The sequence below is a fragment of the Oryx dammah genome, unplaced genomic scaffold (assembly GCF_014754425.2).
Source record: "Oryx dammah isolate SB20612 unplaced genomic scaffold, SCBI_Odam_1.1 HiC_scaffold_3, whole genome shotgun sequence".
NCBI classification, from domain to species: domain Eukaryota; kingdom Metazoa; phylum Chordata; class Mammalia; order Artiodactyla; family Bovidae; genus Oryx; species Oryx dammah.
In genome coordinates this window covers 29,468,805-29,489,518 of record NW_024070187.1, presented here as the reverse complement: position 1 = coordinate 29,489,518, position 20,714 = coordinate 29,468,805, and the positions used below count along the sequence as shown (strand labels likewise).

Sequence of the window (20,714 nt, the reverse complement as noted above, 5' to 3'; positions counted from 1 at the left end):
GAGAAGGAGAATTGAGCAAGTATTTAATTGTTTGGACATTGCAAATAAGAGTTCCTATTCAAGCTAACTAGAAACTTTCATTCCAGTGCCAACTTGATCTCTTTTCTTTTGGCAGGGGACCATTCCTAGTGGCATTGGGAAAATCTTGGCACCCAGAAGAATTTAACTGTGCTCACTGCAAAAATACGATGGCCTACATTGGATTTGTAGAGGAACAGGGAGCCCTGTATTGTGAGCTCTGCTATGAGAAATTCTTTGCTCCTGAATGTGGCCGATGCCAAAGGAAGATCCTTGGAGTGAGTATTGGAAACCTTTTCACTCTGAGTGAGTTTTAAAGCAGAACAATTTTTTGGTATGAAACCCTTCCATCATTTTTACTTTTTATTTTCTTCATGCTGATCTCGTCTCTGCTTTCATCACTATTTATTTTTGTAAAGCAAAACTAAATAGACCTCTGTAGAAGTATATTGGACTCATGGGGTTAAGTTGTCTTTGGTTTTGTCTTACTGAGTGCTGGGTTGTCTGGTAAAAGTCTAGCCACTGTGGGGAAAAAATAATTTACTGTGGGTGTGCTGCCTCAACAGGACCCTGTTTGCTCAGGAATGAAGAGGTCGCACAGGACCACACACATCCGAGTTCTCAGAACTGACACCTTCACTGTTTTAAATTAAATTCCATCGCTTTTATAAGAGCAGCATTTCCCCATTTGTCAGGGTTCAAGCACGGGACACAGATTTCATGAAATATATAAAACATGAGGCTTATAAGTGATACATTTTTCTTGAATTCATATGTTTGAAAATATAACCTTAGGTTTATGAGGGTATACATGTGATAGAAAAATAATCAAACCACACCTTTTTTTTTTTTTTTTTTACAAAAAGGTAGTAATTTAGGATTCAGATACATAGTAAATAATGATGAATGAATGAATTTTCTATTCTGGAATACCCAATTTGCAGTTGTGAAGTAAGGGTAAGGGATTTCCTATGGGTGACCAGCAGTTGAAATTTTACTTTAGAAGTAGCCAAGGTGACTGGACTCATACGAAACACCTACATCCAACTCATACAAAACTTGGAAATTACATTGCTGAGTTCTGATAGTCCCAATATGACAGTGTAATAATGAAGCTCTAATGCATTCCCATTGAGAGAAAAGAGTATGAAACAGTGATAGATTTTATTTTCTTGGTTTCGAAAATCACTGTGGATAGTGACTGTAGCCATGAAATTGAAAGACGCTTGCTGCTTGGAAATAAAAGCTATGACAAACATAGGCAGCATATTAAAAAGCAGAAGAAACACTTTGCTGACAAATGTCCCTTTAGCCAAAGCTATGGCAATTGTGTACAGATGAGAGAGTTAGACCACAGAGAAGTCTGAGCGCCAAAGAATTGATGCTTTGAATTGTGGTGCTAGAAAGACTCTTGAGAGTCCCTTGGCCAGCAAGGAGATCAAACCAGTTAAAGGAAATCAACCCTGAATATTCATTGGAAGGACTGATGCTGAAGCTGAAACTCCAATACTTGGCCACCTAACGTGAAGAATTGACTCATTGGAAAAGACTTTGATGCTGGGAAAGGGTGAGGGCAGGAGGAGAAGAGGACAGCAGAGGATGAGATGGTTGGATGGCATTACTGACTCAACAGACATGAGTTTGAGCAAACTCCGGGAGATAGTGAAGGATAGGGAAGCCTGGTGTGCTATAGTTTGTGGTGTTGCAAAGAGTCAGACACAACTTAGTGAATGGACAACAGCAACAAATTTTAGAATACATCTTTAAATGAGTCTAAAACTTTCAAGACACTTTAAAATTATAAATATATTATGTGAAATATTTCTGTGTTGTTAATTTGTACAATATGTAGAGAGGAAAACAGGAGGATAATTCAGGCTATATCTTTTTAAATGAAAATAAGTAGACTTCATTAGTACAGTTTTAGTATATAAAAGTGTTCTATGGATTCTAGAATGATTAATGAAACAAAATCAAGTAAGAGTTTTAGCACCAAATAAGGTTCTAAGAAATTAAATCTTCAGCTTGTTGCTTTAAACATACACCAGAACTTTACTAAAGGGACAAGTTTTCTGGATTGTGTTTTAGTTGTTTGATAATCTTACATTATGGTCTGCCTCTTGAGAAACCTTTATGCAGGTCAGGAAGCAACAGTTAGAACTGGACATGAAATGACAGACTGGTTCCAAATAGGAAAAGGAGTACGTCAAGGCTGTATATTGTCACCCTGCTTATTTAACTTATATGCAGAGTACATCATGAGAAACACTGGGCTGGAGGAACCACAAGCTAGAATCAAGATTGCCGGGAGAAATATCAATCACCTCAGATATGCAGATGACACCACCCTTATGGCAGAAAGTGAAGAGGAGCTAAAGAGCCTCTTGATGAAAGTGAAAGAGGAGAGTGAAAAAGTTGGCTTTTAAAGCTAAGATCATGGCATCTGGTCCCATCACTTCATGGCAAACAGATGGGGAAACAGTGGAAACAGTGGCTGACTTTATTTTTCTGGGCTCCAAAATTACTGCAGATGGTGATTGCAGCCATGAAATTAAAAGACGTTTTACTCCTTGGAAGGAAAGTTATGACCACCTAGATAGCATATTCAAAAGCAGAGACATTACTTTGTCAACAAAGGTCTGTCTAATCAAGGCTATAGTTTTTCCAGTAGTCATGTATGGATGTGAGAGTTGGATTATAAAGACAGCTGAGTGCCGAAGAATTCATGCTTTTGAACTGTGGTGTTGGAGAAGATTGTTAAGAGTCCCTTGGACTGCAAGGAGGTGAAACTAGTCAATGTGAAAGGAAATCAGTCCTGAATATTCATTGGAAGGACTGATGCTGAACCTAAAACTCCAATACTTTGGCCACCTGATGCGAAAAACTGACTCCTTAGCGAAGACCCTGATGCTGGGAAAGATTGAAGGCAGGAGAAAAGGGGGATGACAGGGGATGAGATGGTTGGATGGCATCACTGACTTGATGGACATGAGTTTGAGCAAGTTCCAGGAGTTGGTGATAGACAGGGAAGCCTGGCATGCTGAAGTCCATGGGGTTGCAAAGAGTTGGACACAACTGAGGGACTGAACTGAACTGAACCTGTTAAAGATGGGATAGTAATCTGTCTCAGGATATAAAATTGAGTAGATACTAGAAGCCTTGGTTATTATTTGGTTGAATGTTTCACTTGTTGTCCATGCTCATAGTGATCTCTTTGGGTCTAGATAACTGCTGTTTTTTCCCATTGTTCTTCAGTAGTGAACTGGGGCATTTTCTATGGCTAATGACTTCACGGTATGATTTTATTTTGACAGTTTTTTATTAGAAAATGTTTCACTCCACAGCAATTAAAAAATAAAAAAATGTAAAGAATAAAATTAAAATGACCTATATATTTATCAGTCCCAGATAGATCCTCTTAACCTGTAGGATGTGTTTTCTTCCAGTTTGCTCCTGATAAGTAATTCATTTACAGAACTGTAACCATACTACTTATAGCTTCCCGTTTTTGTGATAATTAGTATGGAAAGAGTAAGTTCCTGTATTACTAACTACTCTTCAAAAATGATTTCTAATAGCTCCATCTCTTTCTCTCAATTCAAAGAAATGATTCTTTGCAAAGCAAAATTCTCAAACTTTCCTTTACTAATTAAAATCTGGTCCAAGTCTTTGACATTTGGTATTTATAACCATAGGACTGTTGTTGACTAGAATCCATGCTCTATGGTTCAAATTTTAGACACTCATTTGAATATGTGCTTAGTATAGTCATAGCTGATTTTCAAAATCATAAATGTGTTAAACATGATTGGATTACACTGATTAAGTTGTTGCTTCCAACAGGGGACAATGTATAGGTTTGTTTTAGTTTTTAAATGTTTTGCCCTTCCTTCATGACATTTTCAAGATAATATTGTGAAACCATTACAAGTTAACATTTCCTGACACCCTTGGAGGGAAAGCAGTAGTGTAGCAAACGCTTATGAAAGACTTACTTTTATTCACCACATTTATATGTTTAAATAACACTAATCGTTCTTTAAATGTTTATTGATGTGTAGTTGTGAAAAACATATATTTTATATAGTGCCATCAGTTTAGATGATCTGTGAGTCTGTCCTTAAATATCTCCAATTCCTTAGATGGAAAGCTTAGGCAAAGACAAAGCATATATGTCTACTTTGGGGTCAATTTAAAAGGACTGTATTGGTACAGCTGGTAAAATATGTACCATCTTTCTTTACATCCAATTACCTTTCTGTAACAGGAAGTCATCAATGCTTTGAAACAAACTTGGCATGTTTCCTGTTTTGTGTGTGTGGCCTGTGGAAAGCCTATTCGTAATAATGTTTTTCACTTGGAGGATGGTGAGCCCTACTGTGAGACTGGTAAGATCTTTAAGCTCATAGTTTCTTAAGTTGTAAGTGAATATAAAACCCCTATATTGCTATCAATTTGAAAGAAAATGCTAAGCAAAATAGTATAGTTTTATTAAAGGTTTTAGGAGCACTTAATGTTACTGTAAATATATAGCCAAAAAGTGTATAAAATTTTTACAGACTTTGTCAAAATCAGATATTACCAATTTCATTAAGAAAAGTATATGTATAGGCAGTTACTTAGACTATTTTTCTTGAACCTCCTATAAGTTATGGATATAAATCATATGGGATTGTATAGCTTAAAGCCTTCTTTTACACTCCACTAGTGGATTTTGAGTGATTATAAACACAAGAAATGTTCAACTTTTGAATAGGATATTGATACGCTCTTGAAGGCAACTGCCTTGACAACAAATTGGAATCCTTTGTTATGTTTACTGAATGGGAAGGTTAATCATGGTTTGCTCCCTTGGTGAGAATATTTTTAAGAAAACAAGCTCTAAGTATTAATGCCAATATACTACATTTGTGCTGTTAGCTAAACTCTAAACACTTCCTTTTCCTTCCCAAAAGTTGTAAGTGAGCTTTCATAGCACTTATTTATTAAGGTTATTCTCACTTAGATATTACTATAACACATACATCTTTCAAAAAATAAAATATTTTCCCTTTATTATGCCTCCACTTAGTACCACTGCATTCCCCCATGGGGTTTTATTGTAGTTCTACTTTGCAGTTCAAAGGGTGGTACTGGACGAAGAGAATAGTCCACAATACTCAAGTTAAAGAAGCAGTGAGCTTCTAATTTGAGGCTGTTGACCACGACTTGACCCTTTGCCCAATCTAATTAATAAATTCGAACAGTTCTGTCCCCAGTGGATATTGAATTGATTCATTTCTCTCACCTCAACTGTCCCCACTAAATCCAGTTCACTCTTACCCTTTGCCTGGGCATTATAATTGCCAGCTAAAATGGTTTATCTTCTTTCCCCCAACCCTCAGATAGCTGTAGTAATATTTTTTTGAATGTGAATCAGATTGTGCTTGATACTTTATGGCTTTCACTAGAGGAAAAACTGTATTCCTGCCTGAGGCTGGCTTTGCCAACCCCATCTCCTCCACCTGATTATTTGGGTTCTAGAGAATGTCACTGGATTCTTAGCCATACCTGGCCCCTGTGTTGTTTCTGAACCTGCTGAGATCCATCCTGCCTCAAGGCTTTTGTACTTGTCTCTTTTGACTGGAATTTTCTTTCCCAGCTTTTCTGAAATGGTTCTTCCCCCTCTTTGATTTTCAAATCTCAGCTCAGGTATTATCTCCTCATGGAGGCCTTTCCTAACCCCTTCTGTAATATAGTGTTAAACATCTCCCCCAATTATTCTCTATTGCATCACCCTTGTCTTTCCTTTATGATCCTTATCACAATCTGAAGTTGTTTGCTATCATTTATTTTGATGACATCCTGATCTCAGAATATAAGCCCCCTGTGGAGAACAACCACATCTATCTTCGACAACACTGTGCCTCTAACCAGTGCCTAGACCAGCACCCAGCACACAGTAGGACTCTGTGGGTGTGTGCTGAGCAGATGGCACCAAGGAGTATTGAGGATTGCTGAGAAAGGTGACTCAAGTTGTAGATGGCAGCTTACTTTCTCCTCTAGCCCAGATGGGATTAGAAGTGTCAAAGAGTGAACCATGAGTGAAAACACATAGTAAGGATGGCAGAGGAATAGGATGGGGAGACCACTTTCTCCCCCACAAATTCATCAAAAAAATATTTAAAAACGCTGAGTAAACTCCACAAAACAACTTATGAATGCCAGCAGAAGACATCAGGCACCCAGAAAAGCAGCTCATTGTCTTCAAAAAGAGGTAGGAAAAAATATAAAAGACAAAAAAAGAGACAAAAGAGGTAGGGAGGGAGCTCCGTCCCAGGAAGGGAGTCTTAAAAAGAGAGAAGTTTCCAAACACCAGGAAACACACTCACTGCCAAGTCTTTGAGAGCCTTGGAAGCACAGAGGGCAACATAACAGGGAGGAAAAATAAATAAATAATTAAAACCCACAGATTACAAGCCCAACGGTAACTCCCCCAGTGGAGAAGCAGCGCAGATGCCTGCATCCGCCACTAGCAAGCAGGGGCTGGGCAGGGAGGTGTGGGCTGCATTGCTTTTTAAGAATCGGGCCCGAATGCCCCAAGGGTAACCAGAGCAAACTAACTTGGGCTAGCAAACCAGACTGTCAGATAGCTACCACGCGAAAAGCTCTAACATAAGACACCACTAGGACCGTGCACAGAACAAAGGACGGAACAGAATTAGCTGGCTGCAGACCATCCCCCTCTGGTGACAGGCAGCCAGAGCTGGAAGCGCCAGAAGGGGTCAATCACAGCCCCAGAGAGACATTATCTACCAAACTGCAAGCAGGCTTCTTTGCTAACTAAGACTTCTTGGGTTCTGGACAGTCATCATCTGCCTGAGAAGGTGTGCCAGTTGTACACCCAGAAAACTGAGCAGCAAGGATGGAAGAGGCGATAAGTCGCAGCGACCACGCTCGTCAAACACCTGAGCTACTCGAACCTGGGAAGGGCACAAAACACAGGCCCAACCGAGTCTGTGTTTCTGAGGACTACCTGACTGCCTAAACCTGAGCAGCTTAGACCTGGGAGGTGCATGCAGCCCAGGGCCGGCCTCAGACGGTTCCCAGTGGAGCAACCTAGAGCCTGAGCTATGTGTGCCGTGAGGGGGGGCAGGCCCAGTGTGGCTGAGACACTGCGAGCACACGTCAGTGTTATTTGTTTGCAGCGTCCCTCCCTTGCCACAGTGTGACTGAATAAGTGAGTCTTAAAAAAGTGTCCACCATCGCCCCCTAGTGTCAGGGTGGAAATCAGACACTGAAGAGACCAGCAAACAGAAGAAGCTAAACAGAAGGAACCGCCTTGGAGGTGACAGGTGCAATACATTAAAACCCTGTCGTTAGTACTGACTACATAGCAAGGGGCCTATAGATCTTGAGAAATATAAGCCAGACCAAGGGACTATCTGAAAATGAACTGACCCCACACTGCCTACAACACCACCAGCGAAAGTCCTAGATATACCTTTACTATTTTTATGATCATTCTTTTTTTTTCTTTTCTTTTTCTTCTTTTTTTTTAACTTTAAAAAAATTTTAAGTCCTCTATTACTCCTTTAATTTTCATTTTTATAACCTACTATTACTTTTCAAAAAAAGACCCTATTTTTAAAGCAAACTTCTTATATTATATATATATATTAATAATTCTTGTGACTTTGTTTTTTTCTTCTTCTTCTTTTCTTTAATATTGTATTTTTGAAAATCCAACCTCTGGATTTTTAATCTTTGCTTTCTGGTATTTGTTATCAATTTTGTACCTTCAAAAACCCAATCTTCAGTACCCATTTTTACTTGAGAGCGAGAATACTGGCTTGACTGCTCTCTCCTCCTTTGGACTCTCCTTTTTCTCCACCAGGTTGCCTCTGTCTCCTCCCTCCCCCTTCTCTTCTCTACCCAACTCTGTGAATCGCTGTGTGTTCCAGACAGTGGAGAACACTCAGGGAACTGACTACTGGCTGGATCTGTCTCTCTCCTTTTCATTCCCCCCTTTTATCCTCCTGGCTACCTCTGTCTCCTTCCTCCCTCTTCTCTTCTGTGTATAACTCCATGAACATCTCTGAGCGGTCCAGACTGTGGAGCGCACATAAGGAAGTGATTATTGGCTAGCTTGCTCTCTCCTCTTTTGATTCCACCTCATCTCATTCAGGTCACCTCTAACTCCCTCCTCCCTCTTCTCTTCTCCATGAAACTCTGTGAACCTCTCTGGGTGTCCCTCACTGAAAGATGAAACTTTTCATCTGTATGTTTTATCAGTGGTGCTGTATAGAAGGAGAAGTCTTGAGACTACTGTAAAAATAAGACTGAAAACCAGAAGCAGGAGGCTTAAGTCCAAATCCTGAGAACATCAGAGAACTCCTGACTCCAGGGAACATTAATTGATAGGAGCTCATCAAACACCTCCATACCTACACTAAAACCAAGCACCACCCAAGGGCCAACAGGTTCCAGAGCAAGACATACCACGCAAATTCTCCAGCAATACAGAAACACAGCCCTGAGCTTCAATATACAGGCTGCCTAAAGTTACTCCAAAACCATTGACATCTCATAACTCATTACTGGACACTTCATTGCACTCCAGAGAGAAGAAATCCAGCTCCACCCACCAGAACACTGACACAAGCTTCCCTAACCAAGAAACCTTGACAAGCCACTGATACAACCCCACCCACAGTGAAGAAACTCCACAATAAAGAGAACTCCACAAACTGCCAGAAACAGAAAGGCCACCCCAAACGCAGCAATATAAACAAGATGAAGAGACAGAGGAATACCCAGCAGGTAAAGGAACAGGATAAATGCCCACCAAACCAAAAAAAAAAAAAAAAAAAGAGGAAGAGATAGGGAATCTACCTGATAAAGAATTCCAAATAATGATAGTGAAAATGATCCAAAATCTTGAAATAAAAATGGAATCACAGATAAATAGTCTGGAGACAAGCATTGAGAAGATGCAAGTAAGGTTTAACAAGGACCTAGAAGAAATAAAAAAGAGTCAATATATAATGAATAATGCAATAAGTGAGATCAAAAACACTCTGGAGGGAACAAATAGTAGAATAATGGAGGCAGAAGATAGGATTAGTGAAGTAGAAGATAGAATGGTAGAAATAATTGAATCAGAGAGGAAAAAAGAAAAACAAAAGAAATGAGGACAATCTCAGAGACCTCCAGGACAATATGAAATGCTCCAACATTCAAATTATACGAGTCCCAGAAGAAGAAGACAAAAAGAAAGACCATGAGAAAATCCTTGAGGAGATAATAGTGGAAGACTTCCCTAAAATGGGGAAGGAAATAATCACCCAAGTCCAAGAAACCCAGAGAGTCCCAAACAGGATAAACCCAAGGCAAAATACCCCCAAGACACATATTAATCAAATTAACAAAGATCAAACACAAAGAACAAATATTAAAAGCAGCAAGGAAAAACAACAAATAACACACAAGGGGTTTCCCATAAGGATAACAGCTGATCTTTCAATAGAAACTCTTCAGGCCAGGAGGGAATGGCAAGACATACTTAAAGTGATGAAAGAAAATAACCTACAACCCAGATTACTGTACCCAGCAAGGACCCCATTCAAATATGAAGGAGAAATCAAAAGCTTTACAGACAAGTAAAAGGTGAGAGAATTCAGCACCACCAAACCAGCTCTCCAACAAATGCTAAAGGATATTCTTTAGACAGGAAACACAAGAAAGGGTGTATAAACGAGAACCCAAAACAATAAAGTAAATGGCAATGGGATCATACTTATTAATAATTACCTTAAATGTAAATAGGTTGAATGCCCCAACCAAACGACAAACACTGGCTGAATGGATACAAAAACAAGACCCCTATATATGTTGTCTACAAGAGACCCACCTCAAAACAAGGGACACATACAGACTGAAAGTGAAGGGCTGGAAAAAGATATTCCATGCAAATAGAGACCAAAAGAAAGCAGGAGTAGCAAGACTCATATCAGATAAAATAGACTTTAAAACAAAGGCTGTGAAAAGAGACAAAGAAGGCCACTACATAATGATTAAAGGATCAATCCAAGAAGAAGATAATAACAATTATAAATATATATGCACCCAACATAGGAGCACCGCAATATGTAAGACAAATGCTAACAAGTATGAAAGGGGAAATTGATAATAACACAATAATAGTGGGAGACTTTAATACCCCACTCACATCTATGGATAGATCAACTAAACAGAAAATTAACAAAGAAACACGAACTTTAAATGATACAATAGACCAGTTAGACCTAATTGATATCTATAGGACATTTCATCCCAAAACAATGAATTTCACCTTTTTCTCAAGTGCACACGGAACCTTCTCCAGGATAGATCACATCTTGGGCCATAAATCTAGCCTTGGTAAATTCAAAAAAGTTGAAATCATTCCAAGCATCTTTTCTGACCATAATGCAATAAAATTAGATCTCAATCACAGGAGAAAAACTATTTAAAATTCCAATATATGGAGGCTGAACAACACACTTCTGAATAACCAACAAATCACGGAAGAAATCAAAAAAGAAATCAAAATATGCATATAAACGAATGAAAATGAAAACACAACAACCCAAAACCTGTGGGACACTGTAAAAGCAGTGCTAAGGGGAAAGTTCATAGCAATACAGGCATACCTCAAGAAACAAGAAATAAGTCAAATAAATAACCTAACTCTACACCTAAAGCAACTAGAAAAAGAAGAAATGGAGAACCCCATGGTTAGTACAAGGAAAGAAATCTTAAAAATTAGGGCAGAAATAAATGCAAAAGAAACAAAAGAGACCATAGCAAAAATCAACAAAGCCAAAAGCTGGTTCTTTGAAAGGATAAATAAAATTGACAAACCATTAGCCAGACTCATCAAGAAACAAAGGGAGAAAAATCAAATCAATAAAATTAGAAATGAAAATGGAGAGATCACAACAGACAACACAAAAATACAAAGGATCATAAGAGACTACTATCAGCAATTATATGCCAATAAATTTGACAACATGGAAGCAATGGACAAATTCTTAGAAAAGTACAACTTTCCAAAACTGAACCAGGAAGAAATAGAAAATCTTAACAGACCCATCACAAGCACAGAAATTGAAACTGTAATCAGAAATCTTCCAGCAAACAAAAGCCCAGGTCCAAATGGCTTCACAGCTGAATTCTACCAAAAATTTAGAGAAGAGCTAGCACCTATCCTACTCAAACTCTTCCAGAAAATTGCAGAGGAAGGTAAACTTCCCAACTCATTCTGTGAGGCCACCATCACCCTAATACCAAAACCTGACAAAGATGCCACAAAAAAAGAAAACTATAGGCCAATATCACTGATGAACATAGATGCAAAAATCCTTAACAAAATTCTAGCAATCAGAATGCAACAACATATTAAAAAGATCATACACCATGACCAAGTGGGCTTTATCCCAGGGATGCAAGGATTCTTCAATATCCGCAAATCAATCAATGTAATTCACCACATTAACAAATTGAGAAATAAAAGCCATATGATTATCTCAATAGATGCAGAGAAAGCCTTTGACAAAATTCAACATCCATTTATGATAAAAACTCTCCAGAAGGCAGGAATAGAAGGAACATACCTCAACATAATAAAATCTATATATGACAAACCCACAGCAAACATTATCCTCAATGGTGAAAAATTGAAAGCATTTCCCCTCAAGTCAGGAACAAGACAAGGGTGCCCACTTTCACCGCTACTATTCAACATAGTTCTGGAAGTTTTGGCCACAGCAATCAGAGCAGAAAAAGAAATAAAAGGAATCCAAATTGGAAAAGAAGTAAAACTCTCACAGTTTGCAGATGACATGATCCTCTACATAGAAAACCCTTAAGACTCCACCAGAAAATTATTAGAGCTAATCAATGAATATAGTAAAGTTGCAGGATATAAAATCAACACTCAGAAATCCCTTGCATTCCTATACACTAATAATGAGAAAGTAGAAAAAGAAATTAAGGAAACAATTCCATTCACCATTGCAACAAAAAGAAAAAAATACTTAGGAATATATCTACCTAAAGAAACTAAAGACCTATATATAGAAAACTATAAAACACTGGTGAAAGAAATCAAAGAGGACACTAATAGATGGAGAAATATACCATGTTCATGGATCAGAAGAATCAATATAGTGAACATGAGTATACTACCCAAAGCAATCTACAGATTCAATGCAATCCCTATCAAGCTACCAGCAGTGTTTTTCACAGAGCTAGAACAAATAATTTCATATTTTGTATGGAAATACAAAAAACCTCGAATAGCCAAAGCAATCTTGTGAAAGAAGAATGGAACTGGAAGAATCAACTTGCCTGACTTCAGGCCCTACTACAAAGCCCAGTCATAAAGACAGTATGGTAGTGGCACAAAGACAGAAATATAGATCAGTGGAACAAAATAGAAAGCCCAGAAATAAATCCACACACCTATGGACACCTTATCTTTGACAAAGGAGGCAAGAATATACAATGGAGAGAAGACAATCTCTTTAACAAGTGGTGCTGGGAAAACTGGTCAACCACTTGTAAAAGAATGAAACTAGAACACTTTCTAACACTATACACAAAAATAAACTCAAAATGGATTAAAGATCTAAACATAAGACCAGAAACTATAAAACTCCTAGAGGAGAACATAGGCAAAACACTCTCCGACATACATCACAGCAGGATCCTCTATGACCCACCTCCCAGAATACTGGAAATAAAAGCAAAAATAAACAAATGGGATCTAATTAAAATTAAAAGCCTCTGCACCACAAAGGAAACTATAAGCAAGGTGAAAAGACAGGCTTCAGAATGGGAGAAAATAATAGCAAATGAAGCAACTGACAAACAACTAATCTCAAAAATATACAAGCAACTCCTGCAGCTCAATTCCAGAAAAATAAATGACCCAATCAAAAAATGGGCCAAAGAACTAAACAGACATTTCTCCAAAGAAGACATACAGATGGCTAACAAACACATGAAAAGATGCTCAACATCACTCATTATCAGAGAAATGCAAATCAAAACCACAATGAGGTACCATTTCACGCCAGTCAGAATGGCTGCAATCCAAAAGTCTACAAGCAATAAATGCTGGAGAGGGTGTGGAGAAAAGGGAACCCTCTTACACTGTTGGTGGGAATGCAAACTAGTACAGCCACTATGGAGACCAGTGTGGAGATTCCTTAAAAAACTGGAAATAGAACTGCCTTATGACCCAGCAATCCCACTGCTGGGCATACACACTGAGGAAACCAGAATTGAAAGAGACTCATATATCCCAATGTTCATCGCAGCACTGTTTATAATAGCCAGGACATGGAAGCAACCTAGATGTCCATCAGCAGATGAATGGATAAGAAAGCTGTGGTACATATACCACAATGGAGTATTACTCAGCCATTAAAAAGAATACATTTGAATCAGTTCTAATGAGATGGTTGAAACTGGACCTGATTATACAGAGTAAAGTAAGCCAGAAAGAAAAACACCAATACAGTATACTAACACATATATATGGAATTTATAAAGATGGTAATGATAACCCTGTATGCGAGACAGCAAAAGAGACACAGATGTATAGAACAGTCTTTTGGACTCTGTGGGAGAGGGAGAGGGTGTGATGATTTGGGAGAATGGCATTGAAACATGTATAATATCATATAAGAAATGAATCACTAGTCTAGGTTCGATGTGGGATACAGGATGCTTGGGGCTGGTGCATTGGGATGACCCAGAGAGATGGTATGGGAAGGGAGGTGGAAGGGGAGTGCAGAATTGGGAACATGTGTACACCCGTGGCAGATTCATGTTGATGTATGGCAAAACCAATACAGTATTGTAAAGTAAAATAAAGTAGAATAAAAAAAAATTCTTTTGCAAAGAGAAAAAAAAAAGAAAACACATAGTAAGGGTAGCTGCATAAAAGAAAATTGCGAATAAGTTCTAATTTAGTAATGATAAACATCTTGTCAAAACTGCTTTCTTCAGAAGGAAGACATTAATACTTTATAACTCTGTGTCAAGTAAGAGGTGTTCTCTGGATAAGGAATTTTAGCATGAAGTCGTAAAATGGGAAGGAAAATATAGCAGAAGAAAAAATGGCTAATATTGTTGTGATACAATCCAGCTAGAAACTCAGTCACAGCATTTATCCACGAAGGTTTCCTGTGACTTTTTTTTCTTCCTTACCAAGTAGATGTGCTGTGAAATTTGCTAATAGCAGGGTTGCAGGAAAGAAGGTTTTTTCATATGTTTTTCATGATTTATGTTCATTAGTCATATTGTTTCTGGTTATTGGACCTTCTCTTTTATTTTATTGAAACAATACACTTATTGATAACTTATCAGAGAACAGTGATCTTCATATACATTTGGGCCTTTAATAAGTTGGACAGAACTGAGAAGTAACATATGGAAAAATATAATAAAGAATGTTAAATTGTATATATAATGTTTTCCAAGGGTAAACTGAAATAAATTATGCGTAATGCTCAGGTCAGGTGTTATGCCATTTGAACATTTTTCTGTTACTAGTAACTGTATCTTTATCATCTCATTTAATTCTCATTTTGTTGCTCTTCTCTGAAAGCTCTCATTCTACATCTTTGTCATGTTTCAATTACGTCTGTCCCACCCCTGCCCCAATGCAGATTATTATGCCCTCTTTGGTACTATATGCCGTGGATGTGAATTTCCCATAGAAGCTGGTGACATGTTCCTGGAAGCTCTGGGGTATACCTGGCACGACACTTGTTTTGTATGTTCAGTAAGTAAACTCCTGTTTCCCATTCAGAGGAGCACAGTATGGCCAGTTCTAGCCTGAGCACTAAATGGATATAACGGTTTTTATATCTATTAGTCTCTCAAACCTAGAAATGTTTTACAGTGGTTTTGAAAGTCAAGTTCATTAAAATTTTTGTTACTTTTCAAAATTGTTTGACACAAAAAAGGTGCTTAAGCCTTTAGAAAAATATTCTTAATACATTTTTATTTATAAGGAGAAGATTTGAATTTCTTAAAAACAGTAAGATTCTTTTACATTTTTTAAACTATGTTTTATTGGAGTGTCTCTAGTAATTTATGAAAACAGGTAGTTCCTAAAATAGAAGTAAACTTTCATAAGTATCTGTTAGTGACTCAATACCTGGAAGTAAACTATATGTTGATCCATTTCCTTCCTTAGCAATAGTCTATGAATATTCTTTTCTTTTTGAGACTAAAATAAACTTGTAGTAATATATTTACCTGTCTCATTTCATATTATAGTATTTTTTGTTTTATTTTTATTGATAAATATTGATTCAGAGTTAACTTTAACCTAAGATATATATTTTTTTAATTTAGAAGTAAATATTTAATAAAGGTACTCTATTCAGATGGTTGATTTTTTAAAAATTAAATTTAATATTTTTAATAGTTTTTAATATTCTATGAAGGGGGAAATGACTAGTTAATTGAAGTCACATAATTTCCCTAAACGTTAGTATTCAACCCTGTCTTGTTTACTTCATCCGTCTCTTCAGTTCAGTTCAGATCCATCTCTTAGATGTCATAAAATCTGTAAAAAGCAGTGATTTTAGCAGATTTGCCTCCCCTGTTCTCTGGCAGATCTGCTCAGGAGCATTGTTGTTGTTTTTAGTCGCTCAGTCATGTCTGACTCTTTGCAACCCCATGGACTGTAACTTGCCAGGCTCCTTTGTCCGTGGGATTTTCCAGGCAAAAATACTGGAGTGGGTTGCCATTTCCTTCTCCAGGGGATATTTCTGATTCAGGGATCAAATCCGCATCTCCTGTATTAGCAGGCGGATTCTTTACCACCGAGCCACCTGGGAAGCCCACTCAGGAGCATTAAAATTAGCAAAGACAGTGGGAAAGATAAGAAGACATAAATGTGAATAGCTAACTGACAGTATAACATCCAGAAGCCAGATGTGGACTACAGTTTTCTTAATAAGAAACAAACAAGAAAAGAGACAAAGAAATGAATTTAAAAGAACTCTCAGGTATTCTCTGGTGGTTCAGACAGTAAAGAATCCACCTGCAATGCAGGAGACCTGGGTTCGATCCCTGGGTTGGGAAAATGCCCCGGAGAAGGAAATGGAAACCCACCCCAGTATTCTTGCCTGGAGAATCCCCATGGACGAGGAGCCTGGCGGGCTACAGTCCATGGGTTTGCAGTGACAAAGCATAGCACACTCGGGTTTTCTGTGCTTGTATACTTAGGGGCCTAGATATGTGTGTGGCAAAGCACCTGTGTTGAATTTTTTTGGTTTGTTTTTCTTAATGCCTTGGGTCTCCACAACAGGAGGCAGGTTTAAAACATTGATTAGAATTTGAGAATAGAAATTATGTTTAATGTGACCGCTTTATGTGTTAATTTTTTCACTATGGCCAAATATTCATTCCCAATTAAGAAAAATAATGATCAATAAGTTTAAATAAACTAAAATGCATTCCAGAGAAAAGTCATTCTTCATGCGTTTGAAAAATGACATGGAATGTTATAGTAATCCTGAAATGTTAGGTCTGACACAACCAACTAAAGTGTTTTGTCATACTATCCAATGGGTGAAGAATCATTTTCCCCTTTTTAGGCATAGTTGATAAGATAATGACATTCTCTCAAATAATGCTTCTTTTTCAGGTATGTTGTGAAAGTTTGGAAGGTCAGACCTTTTTCTCTAAGAAGGACAAGCCACTTTGCAAGAAACATGCTCATTCTGTGAATTTTTAAAAGTCAACTGTCCGGGGGAAGAGAAGAAATTTGAAGAGAAAGAGGAGAATTTAAATTACCAATTAATTTTAGATTTAATATTTATATGAAGTTTTGAAAAATAATAGTGACCCTCGGGGGATAAATTCCAAGCTTTGAAAACCAAGTCTATGAGGAAATATTTGGCTTCATAAAGTAAAGAAACAGTTTGGTGTTTATTATTACTTTTTTCCCTGTATTTTCTGCCCATAAAGTAACTTTTATAAAAATCAATTTCCTGGTTGACTATTAAATTCATCTTAGAATAAATTAGTGAAGAATTAAATTTTAGAATAAAAACCTTCAACTTCTATGCTGAAATAACTAAACTTTCCATGTTAGGTAGTTTTGAGTAAATCTATAAAAAGACAATGAAATGCCTTACACTTAAATGAAATATTGTGTTTTTCTTTAAAAAAAATAGCATTTATCTTTAAAACAGTAAATAGGAGTTTAAACAGAGAATTTTATCAGTAGTAGGTGTCAGTTTTTTTTAAACTGTATTTTTTTTTTTTTTTTTGTCTTTACAGTTGATCATTCCAATAGGAAAGGCCAATGAGATTTTGATCAAAACATGTCTTGCTAATAGGAGATGTTATATTTTTGTCTGATTTCCCTCCACCCCAAAAAAGCTACCACATAGCTTATAAATTTCAATTTTTTGCCGATTATTAGAATATGACCATTTTCTATTAATTGTGTATGTTTCACCACCTATGTCAGTCAAACTATTTTTTTTTCCCTTCCCTTAAGCTGAGGTAAACAGCTTGTTGAATAACTTTGGACTCTGAAAGTTGTCTCTCTCTTCAAAGAGAATAAATAGAAAAGAATGTGGTTGGGAGTGATGGTAAATCAAAAGATTGGATCAGAAATTTTTTAAAATTCCCCCTTTTCAGACAGTGAGTCAATTTGATCAGTTCGTGTTATACTATTGACTGATGAAGGTTTGAAAGTTCTCTTTGCAGAATAATTTTTTTTGTTCAGTTCTACATTAGAAAAATAAAATACTGGTTTGGGGATATGATAGAAATCTAGATTTTTTTTTCTTTTGGTAGTTCTTTTTCAATAATAAATGAACCACTTCTAAAAGTAATCATGAAGTTTGGAAAGCTTTTGTTCACAGAGGTTTGATAGTATAGAGAGGAACATGATTAATAATTCAGACCAGCTTGTTCTTTGTTTTCTTCATTTTAGGGAAAAAAATTATGTAGATACCATGTGAAGACAGAAATAATTGTGGTAAGAGCGTGAATCCTGTTGATATTTGCCCAGTGAGAAGAGATTATGGCATTTGATAGTTTTGTTTGTTTGTTTCCAGAATGGACAAAAGCCCATGATCACACTAAGTTATCACTTGGATTCGTTTGGGGAAGGGTGCTTTTATAGTTGAGACTGAGCCCCACCCCCTGCCCGACTCATCCATCACTTGAGACTTCACTTGCATTGTGTGCATGTTTGTTAGAGAGCAGGGTATTAGGCTACAGTATTTGTTTAACCTCCCTAATAACTGTTCAAGGTATCTGTCCTGAAAGCTGCTAATTCATGGTCTAGCAGACTTATATTATATGCAGATAGTAATTAACTGGGAATAAAAAGAATAAACTTGGATAAAATAAAAAGATAAACTGGGAATAAAAAGAATGAGAAGTGTGGCACAAAGTAGCAAACTGAATGCTTCACCAGTGGCAACCCAGAACTGTCCCCTTGCCCTGCATCTTGTAGGGATGCAGGGAGTTTTTTCTGTTGTATTTTAAAAGCTGGAACTGAATCGTGCCATATTTCCCATTGCTGCTGAAACCACCCATAGAAGACACGCTGCATTGTTACATATCTTAGTGTCAGTCCTTTGCTTTACATGACGTAAAATAAGTTGGTGGTTTTGTTTTAGTGTGATAGAGATTTTTTTGTTGTTTTTTAGTTTTGCTTTTACATGGTAAAGAGTCTGCCTGCAGTGCGGGAGACTCGCATCCCTAGACTTGGATCCCTAGGTCCGGAAGATCGCCTGGAGAAGGAAATGGCAACCCACTCCTGTATTCTTCCCTGGAAAACCCCATGGACAAAGGGGCCTGGCAGGCTACAGCCCATGGGGTCACTAAGACTCAGACACGACGGAGTGACTTCACTTTACAGATTATATGCCAAGAGAGTATTTGATAAGTCAGTGGCATTGGAATGGCATTTGGGTATTTTGTTCAAAGAATTTTATTTGATCTGGATTTCTTATAAAGTTATATTAAGGATTTTGCTTTTATTACACTCACTTTTCTTTCTGCATGTTATTCATGGAGCATAATGTTGCATTTCTCTAAATTTTACCCCTAAAAGGATAATGTCACTTCCTAACGTCATTTTGTCTTTGGCCTTTGGCTTTGTCTTTTGTCCTTTGCTTCTATGGCAAAGCCTTCTTTTGTCTATTCTTAAAACAGTTAATCCTGTGAAATAAATACTGACTATAACCCAGAAGAATCTCTGTATTTTATAGTGGGGAATGCCATATTTAATACACCAGCATTAATCTTTTAATAACTGGCAGAGCACTTTATTCTTCTAGTGAGCTCCCAGAATATTTATTTTTCTGATTATAAATATTCCATGTCAGTAGCATTTTTGAATTGTTACCTCCTTATTGTAGAGCATTACTTTTAGTCTCTCTCGATGTATATTTTGGAATGTTGTGCTTAGAATAATACAGATTAAAATCACAGTATGATTCTAAAACATCCCCTACGTGGTTTCCCAGTTTCTAAATGTACAGCATGTCTATAAGGACAAAATGTTGCTCACTGAAGTAGCTGTCTAAAAATAATGCCCCCTACATGTGCTTGTAACATTCGTATTTCCTATTGATTCAAGTTACAGTTAGCAGCTAAAATTAAAACCTGATCATTAGTCACTGTGCAAAAGACAAGTAGAAATTAGAGTTTAAATCTTCAAAACAGCATTATGTTTAAAAATGATTATAACAAAAACGGTATTCATGGTACCATTTTCAAAGACTACTACTATAGAAAATACTCTTCCCTATTCAAGTGTGAATCTAGAGTTATGTTAACATTTTGGTAATATTTGGGGTTTAGTTATTGCTATTGAAAGGAGAGGCTTTTCAGACTTAAGGGAAGGGAAGACACACTGAATCATTTCACACAATTTGATGTGTCTTCAGTTTGTCCTCCAACCCCCAGATGTTTTAAGGTTATGGGTTTGGATTCTCAATATATCATTTACTGGATGTATTAGTCTTTATCTTCTGTTTCCCTGCATTTTTCAGTTTGTATATGTCTGTGCTATTTTGCTTTTGGATACATTTTCTAATTAAAAACCACATGAGAAATATAATCAGTATATAAACCTTAATGTGCACATAATAAATAAATGGCTGCAGTGATACAAACAAGTTCTCTTGGTTTTTCTTTTGGGGGGACAAGAGGTTTCTATTAAGTCATCAAGGGAAAAAATAATGTTCAGAGGATAGGCTGATTCTCAGGAGCATTCCTCCTTTATGGTATTTGCCTATCAGAATGTCCCAGAAACATAATATATTTGAAAATATTGTCACAGTTATTTTAATCCATATTTATGCTTTGCATGTAGCATGTACACAATAAATGGTATGAATAGATAAGTAAGCTCTATTGTCTTTCTTTTAAAAATACTTGTTGTTGGGACTTCCTTGGTGGTCCAGTGGTTAAGAATTCGCCTCGCAATGCAGGAGACATGGGTTTACTCCCTGGTTGGGGAACTAAAATCCCACAAGCTGCCGAGCAGCTAAGCCTGCAAACAACAGCTGAGCCCGCACACTTTGGGGTCCATGTGCCACGACTGGAGAGCCCACGTGCTGCAACCAGCAGAGCCGTTGTGACTGGGAATAAAAAGAATGAGAAGTGTGGCACAA

At 37.2% G+C, this 20,714-nt stretch overlaps 1 protein-coding gene across 9 annotated transcripts in view; it reads left to right on the top strand.

Moving 5' to 3' along the window:
- PDLIM5 (PDZ and LIM domain 5) overlaps nt 1–20,444 on the top strand; it is a 235,916-nt gene extending 215,472 nt beyond the window's left edge. For all 9 annotated transcript variants that reach the window (XM_040237832.1, XM_040237831.1, XM_040237830.1 and 6 more), the window contains 4 exons: nt 116–296; nt 4,286–4,406; nt 14,721–14,836; nt 16,715–20,444. In XM_040237832.1, the coding sequence (XP_040093766.1) occupies nt 116–296; nt 4,286–4,406; nt 14,721–14,836; nt 16,715–16,804 (508 nt within the window). In that variant the 3' untranslated portion in view covers nt 16,805–20,444. The remainder of the gene's footprint in view (nt 1–115; nt 297–4,285; nt 4,407–14,720; nt 14,837–16,714) is intronic.
- Nucleotides 20,445–20,714: the final 270 nt, after the last annotated feature.